Source organism: Echinops telfairi, unplaced genomic scaffold (genome assembly GCF_000313985.2).
Source record: "Echinops telfairi isolate 266 unplaced genomic scaffold, ASM31398v2 ScPeMD7_655;HRSCAF=1070, whole genome shotgun sequence".
NCBI lineage: Eukaryota > Metazoa > Chordata > Mammalia > Afrosoricida > Tenrecidae > Echinops > Echinops telfairi.
Genome location: NW_022104553.1, coordinates 12,238,418 through 12,245,090, shown reverse-complemented (window position 1 = coordinate 12,245,090; position 6,673 = coordinate 12,238,418). Strand labels below are relative to the sequence as shown.

At 58.0% G+C, this 6,673-nt stretch overlaps 2 protein-coding genes across 4 annotated transcripts; one reads left to right on the top strand and one right to left on the bottom strand.

Moving 5' to 3' along the window:
• The first annotated feature begins 6 nt into the window (after positions 1-6).
• On the top strand, positions 7-1,457 carry CUTA (cutA divalent cation tolerance homolog). Its single transcript, XM_030886208.2, has 7 exons — positions 7-13; positions 100-148; positions 408-622; positions 768-827; positions 926-971; positions 1,089-1,138; positions 1,227-1,457. Exons 2-7 carry the CDS (start codon positions 107-109, stop codon positions 1,375-1,377), a joined length of 564 nt encoding a protein of 187 aa, XP_030742068.2. The 5' UTR covers positions 7-13; positions 100-106; the 3' UTR covers positions 1,378-1,457.
• A 96-nt stretch (positions 1,458-1,553) lies between these two features.
• PHF1 (PHD finger protein 1) lies at positions 1,554-6,367 on the bottom strand. Of its 3 annotated transcripts, none has more exons than XM_045292602.1 (14): positions 5,868-6,361; positions 5,695-5,776; positions 5,503-5,598; positions 4,986-5,089; positions 4,491-4,639; positions 4,227-4,322; positions 3,971-4,039; positions 3,555-3,678; positions 3,375-3,442; positions 3,117-3,218; positions 2,790-2,988; positions 2,613-2,707; positions 2,303-2,380; positions 1,554-2,207 (listed from the first exon to the last, which is right to left on the bottom strand). In XM_045292602.1, the coding sequence occupies exons 1-14, from the start codon at positions 6,024-6,026 to the stop codon at positions 1,913-1,915; spliced, it is 1,716 nt and encodes a 571-aa protein (XP_045148537.1). In that variant the 5' UTR covers positions 6,027-6,361; the 3' UTR covers positions 1,554-1,912. The 3 variants fall into 3 exon arrangements, with proteins under 3 accessions (XP_045148537.1, XP_004711806.1, XP_004711807.1); XM_004711749.3 differs by having other exon boundaries at positions 2,303-2,383; positions 5,868-6,360; XM_004711750.3 differs by lacking the exon at positions 2,613-2,707 and having other exon boundaries at positions 2,143-2,207; positions 2,303-2,383; positions 2,790-2,977; positions 5,868-6,367.
• Positions 6,368-6,673: the final 306 nt, after the last annotated feature.

Sequence of the window (6,673 nt, the reverse complement as noted above, 5' to 3'; positions counted from 1 at the left end):
GGCCGCAGCCCAGGTAGGAGGCGGCCGCTCTTGCAGGGGTGGGGGTCCTTTCTCCGGGTAACGTGGGGCCCTTGCTGTGTAATCCTCTTCTCCCAGCAGAGGGTGCATGAGCGGGGGGCGGGCGCCAGGGATCCTGCTCGGCGGAGTGGTGAGTGGCCCGCCCCGTCCCCTCCAGTCCTCGGGGTCGCACCCACCTCCCCGCCCTCTGGTCCTCGGGGTCGCACCCACCTCCCCGCCCTCCGGTCCTCGGGAGGGGGTCAAAGCGAATCGTCGCCCGGCTTCTGCACGCCGGTCTCCCAGCTTCGGGGACTTAGTCCTTCGGGGGGCAGGATCGGGGGGGCAGCGCCGGAGTGCCTGTTGGGGCGCAGGCTGTTCGAGGAGACGCCGAAGTCGCCCTCTGCTCTCAGGCCGTTCTGCTCCTGTCGCTGCTTTGGATGCCGGCGCTCCTGCCCGTGGCCTCCCGCCTTCTGTGGATACCCCGAGCCCTCTTCTCCATGGCCTCGGCCTCTGGAAGTACCCGGGCCCACCCCCCGTCGCTCCTGGGCTCCGGATATGTCCCCGGCTCCGTGTCGGTAACCTTTGTCACCTGCCCCAATGAGAAGGCCGCCAAGGAGATCGCCAGGTGGGAACCTCGGCGGGGGTGGGGAAGGGTGAGCTTGCAGGGGGACGGGTTGGAGGTGGGGGAGTGCCCTCCCACCTCTGGACGCTTGCCTCTGGACTGCGCTGCCAGTTCAGGAGGCACTCACTCAACGGGCCCTTGCCCTCAGGGGTGTGGTGGTGAAGCACCTAGCCGCTTGTGTCAGCCTCATCCCCCACGTCACATCCATGTAAGTCGCAAGGGTTGGGGGCAGGAGGGGTGGGCTGTCAACCTAACCCAGGGGCTGGTGGGGTACCCCGTGTGCTCTCCATAACCTTTCCATTTCAGCTACGAGTGGAAAAAGAAGGTTGAGGAAGACCACGAGGTGCTAATGGTGAGGAACATGCCAACCGAGCCACCCTGTTCCCTGACATCCCCTTGCTTCCTGCCCGCGCCGTGAGATTCTGGTCTACCCTGCTCTTGACGCAAACTATTTCTCCTTACCCATTAGATGATTAAAACGCGGAGTGCCTTGGTTCCAGCTTTGACAGAATTTATTCGGTGAGAACTTCCGGGGCCGTCTCAAGGGGGGAGGGGGGGTAATACCTGGTAAACCTGAGTGACTCTTGCCTTCCATCCCCGTTTGCAGTTCTGTGCACCCTTACGAAGTCGCTGAGGTGATTGCGTTGCCCGTGGAGCAGGGGAATGTCCCCTATCTGCACTGGGTGCACCAGGTGACAAAGGGTTCTGGCTCCCAGCACCACCCGACTGTGGACAGCCCTACTGTGCCCTCACTGTGATCCCCCTCATCAGCACCAAGACCCCCTGGTGGTGTGGTGATGGCTGGGTCCCCATTAAACCCTCTCAAGTTTTCACTGTCTTTTCTTGTCATGTGTGCAAATGTGCTTGGCAAGACGAGAAATGCTTCTAATCAAGTGTGTGTCCGTCTGTCCCCCCCAATGACTCAGCTGCTAGAGTTGTTTAATTTTGCTTTATTTCAATCATACAGAATCTGGGATCCCTTATCATTTCCCCCCTCCCCTCCTCAGTCTCCACTCCCAGGGGTTAAATAATAATTTTTAAAAATATTTTAAAAGCTGTAACAAAATAACATCAAAAAATGGGAAGAAGGAAGGGGAAGGGGGTGGCGATCAGGAATCATGAAGGAGGGTAGCGAAGAGAGCCTCTTCCTCGCACCCCCACCCGAATTCCCCACTGCCCCATCCCTCTACCTCCCCAGGTACATCCCAGCTGCAGGTGAGGTCAGGGTATGAAAGTGCCGGTGTGTGGGGGTGTGTGTGTGTGACAGTGGGGAGATGGGCAGAGGCTGGGCGTTCAGAAGATGCCGCCGCCTCCCCACTCAACCAGGTACTGCACAGAGCCATCAGGCCTTACTCTCCTAGCAAGGACCCTGACAGGGTCCCCTGGGGATAGGTAGCCAGTGCCAGCCCCACCTCGGGCTCCTCCTCCCGTCCCTGGAGACAAACTATGGCAGAGGGGAGAAGGGGTTGCTGAGCGTCTAGGAAGACCTGGGGAAAGGGCCTGGACTGAGGAGGAGGAGGCAGTCATCGAGTGGGGAGCACTTTTAGGGGTGTCTGTGGGGAGACCAATGTGAAGTTCCAAGGGTGACCTGGGGAAGAGAAGGCAATATTGAACCCAAAGAGATGCAGGCAAGGACTGACCAGAACTGGATGTGAGCACACAGGTGTGGGAGGCTAGACTCACCTGTCTGGGGGTTCTCCGTCCCCAGAGGTCCCTGCAGTGCTGGCAGAGGGATGGAAGGAAGCGAACATCCGGATGGGACTGCTGGGTTTGGGAGGGTGAATGTCATCAGGATCTGACGCAGGGGAACAGGCCCCCCACCCCCACCCCAGGAAAGGCAGCTCAAACACGACCTTCTCCAGGGTTGCTATTGTCAGACAAATAGGAGATAGCCGAGGGTGAGGGAAAGGAAATGGGGTGGTGGCGGCAGAGGACATCAACAATGGGAGGAAGTGGTTCCCAGAGACCACATCTGACGAAGACGCTGACCCACCTGGGCAGGCAGCGGGCATCTGTGGGCCGGAAGTTGTAGCCGCTGCTGCCCTGGTAACTCTGGTTAGGGCTGTGGGGTGGTGGAGACACTGAGGCCTAAGGAAGGAGCAAGACACTGAGTGGCTCCTGGATTCTTCCTGCACCAACCACTCGCCCTGTAGGGGTTCCACCTCCGTACCTGCAGCGCCCTCTGCAGACGAGCCCGCTCTCTCCGCTCCCTCTGCTCCAGGGTCTCGGGCTGATGCTGCTCTGCCGAGGGGGGCCCCAGCTTCTCCACTTTCCCCTTCTGCCTCCGCTTCAGAGGCTTTGGCTCCAGCCTCCGGCGTTTCCCCAGGGGCCGTGAGACCCCTCCCCCAGGGCCCTGCCCTGAAGGGAAGCTGTAAGAGGCCTCCTTATCCCCCCAGCCCCCTCCCGGTCACCCCAAAGACCACCCCCACCAGCTTTCTATGGCCATAGTTCCCCAGACGAATCCCTGATACGCCCCCATCCCCGCTGGACCAGTGACCTGGTGGGGGCTCCATCTCCAGTGGGCTCCACAGGGGGAGGGGTCCGAGCATGGAGGCCAAACAAGCATTTCCTCTTCTTAATCTCCCTCCCTGAAATGAACCTGGGCAAGGAGAAATGACACAGGGTCAGTGCTCCAGGCAAAAGGTCCCACTCCTGCTGAGACGTCCTCTAGGTGGGCCGCAACCCCTCCCTCCCCGGCTCCCAGAGCTCGCTCTCTGAAGCCTCAACTAACACTGCCTCCTCTCTCCCAACTCACCTGTCCTTGTGGCTGTTGAGAGCAGAGAGGAGCTTGGAAGAGCGTTCTCCCTTAGGGGTGTCTGATAGCTGGAAGTGGGGGGTGGTGCACAGGGTCAGGGGAGCAACAAGCTCTCACCACCCTTTTCCGCCACCTCCCTCTCCCAGCTCAAGCGGCACAGCTTGCTTCACCACCCCTTACCTCCCCCAGGAGCAAACTGTCCCAGTTCTCAGAAACGAAGGGCATAATCTCCCGGTCAAAATCAAAGTACTTCTTCTTACAGCACACACTGAGGTGATAGAGCACCAGATGGGCCACATCCACCCTGGAGGCACAGAAAGACTGTCAAGGTCACAGAAACATCACAAAACCAGAGGGGGAACAGAACTGGGGCCAAGACCACTGCCTTGGATTCGATTTAGGGCACAGCAGAACTGCTCTCAAGGGGTTCCAAGGGGTCAGTCTTTACGGGACCGGACAGCCTCATCTTACTCCCAAGAAGCTGGCAGGCTAGAACCGCTGACCTTATCAACTCAGCACCGTGCTGAACCCAGATAGGTGAAATACTGGGGTGTGACGGGAGGAATCAGAAGTCATGCATGCCCAACCAAGCTCACCAGCGAAGCTGTAGCCTCCGAACCTTCTCAGGGCCCCCTCGACACACAGAGCATTCAAACTCATAGAACCTGGACATGGGCAAGAGAGAGAATGTGTCTACTGCTGGAAAACTATGTTCTGCGGAGGGCTTGCAGCAGGGACAGGGCAACAAGGTGGGGGCTGGGAGCAGCTGGAGGAGAGAAGGGCACAGCTGAGGCGGTGGAGCACGGATCAAGTCAGCGCCCCAGCTGCTGGGCAGTTCCTTCCTGAGCTCACCGGTCACCATACAGGAGCGGCTTGCTCAGACACTGGGTGCAGGCCTCGTGAAACCACTGCAGGCAGCTCCGGCACTGCAGCATTTTCAGGTTCCACCTGAGGGGAATGGGAGGCAAGTGTCCACCAGGCCCCACCTCCCAACGGCCCCCAAATGCAGCTTGTTACTTACTCCCTCTCCCGCCCCCCCCATTCTTTTTCTACATTCCCTGGGCTGCCCCCTCCCCACTTCACTCAGTGGTCAGCACCCTATCCCCAATTACTTACTCCCCAGGGCCGCCACAGTAGCAGTAACTCTGCTGACGGTTGCTCAGATGTCCAGCGTCCCAGTCCAGCCCCTTTAGTCCGTATGGCAGGGAAAGCTTCATGCTCAGCATGGCCCGGGCGTAGGGCCCCTTCTTCAGGGCACCCCCTCTCTGCCCAGACAGAACAAGCAGGAGGTTTCAGACAAGTGAGGAGAGAACTGGGGAGAGCCTGTTGGCCCCAGAGCTCCCACTGAACAACAAAACTCCCTGCCATCGAGTCCATGCTGGTGCGTAGAGACCCCACGGGACAGGGCAGAACTGCCCCTGGAGTTTCTGAGAACCCTTTATGGGAATGGAAAGTTTTACCTTTCCCTCAAGGAGCTGCTGGTGGTTTTGAACTGCTGACCTAGTGGTTAGCAGCCCAACACATAACCACTACACCACCAGGTCTCCTCTGGGAGCTACCACAAAAAAGGGAACTTTACCCTTAAGATTCAGTAAGGGTAACAGGAAGTACCTTGGTGGCGATGGCAAAGACACACTGGCGGCAAACCCAGGGAGATGGGCCCTCTCCCTCTCCGGGAGCTGGGGCCCTCGGCACATGGCAGTCCTGATGAAACGCTAAATAATGACAGATGTGGGCAACAGACCATTAACAGACAGCACGAGGTGTAGATTAGGCATCCGAATAAGAACCGTCTTATCCATCTCAACGTTTGACCCTGGTCCCGCTGGACAAGAGACATAGTTATTCTCTTTATCTACAGGTGAAGGGAACAGAGGTTTCCAGAGACTAAGGGACTTGCCCAAGGTCACATGGGCATCGAAAGGGTGCAGCTGAACCACATTGAAAGCTACCCCATCTCCCATTCCTCTCTCGTGGCTTTCTGGGCTGGAAGACAAGGAGGGCTGGGGAGACTGGATGGAGTGGTGAACCGGGGTTGCAGAGGACTTAGGGGCTGAACAGGTGGCACAGGAGGCAAGGGCAAAAAGCAGCCGAGGAGGCCCAAAGCAAGCTGGACCAGACTTCTCACCGTGGTGACACTTCTCGCAGCTGACCAGCTTGTTTCCAGGGACCACAGTCTCAGTGCGACAGACACAACAGAGGAGTTCCTCCCCGGGGAGGGCCGCTGGGAGAAAACATGGTGTCAGGGGGCCAGGCCTCCTGCCCCCTTTCCCATCCCGGCCCCCGAGGTTGTTTCCACAGGATGCCTCTTGAGTCTCACCAGGACTAATGTCTTTCCATAGAACCAGAAACTGGGAATCATCCTCAAACTGGACCAGACATACTTCCCGAGCACTGTCCACCTGGAATGGTGCGCACAGAGGATGAAAGAGCACCAGGATTATAAAAGGGATAAGAAGACGGTGACAGATCAGAGGCCAAAGCCTTCCTTACCTTTTTGATGGTCCCCAAGTACAGTAGCCCATCAGTCCATCTGGCCAGTACATCTTGACCCTCCCAAAGTCGAGGCCTGGTGCCTGAGGTTGGAGCAGTGGAAGCTGGGTCCCAAAGTGAGGGGGCAGCAGAGCGGCTCAGCCGGGGGGGCTGCGCCATTGCATCCTGTGGGGGGCCTGACCAGAAGGCCGAAGAGAAGGTTAAGAGTGCTTAGAAACCCTCCTCCCTCATCTTCTCAGCCTACTTTTCAGCTGTGGGTTCTAGCAGCTTTGTGCCCTCAAGCCTCAATCAGAGAGACTCCTGGGCACCCAGCTCCAGTTCCTTGACTCCAGCACTCCCAGCTCCAGTGTGCGGCTCTCCTCTTTCTCCCTAGCACCTCTCCACAACCTAATTAGGCTCTACAACCTAATTCTCTAGTTCCCCCCGTTTCTAGAGCTCCCCTGTGACAGTACACAGATTTGGGAGAAACACATAGCTGCTGTAGCAGAGATTACTCAGTGTGACAGTTAAGTGTTTTGTGCCACCATGGCACCTGTAAGAAGCTATGGGTGGAGGTTAGCCTGTCAATGAGGTCACAGTTTGAATGACGACCCCACCCCCACCCCTGGTTTTCACTTTCTGGCTTGCTGACCCTGATGGATGCCAGAGCCCTGGAGACGCATCCACCACCAGTGGATGCACAAGACACTGCACCCGCCAGCCTGTGATCCTCCTGCATTCTGCATCATTGCGTGTGGCCACGTGTCTGAAGAGGGATTTACGGACTTGAGTTGGGCTGGGATGTTTTCCCGATATATAACTACTTC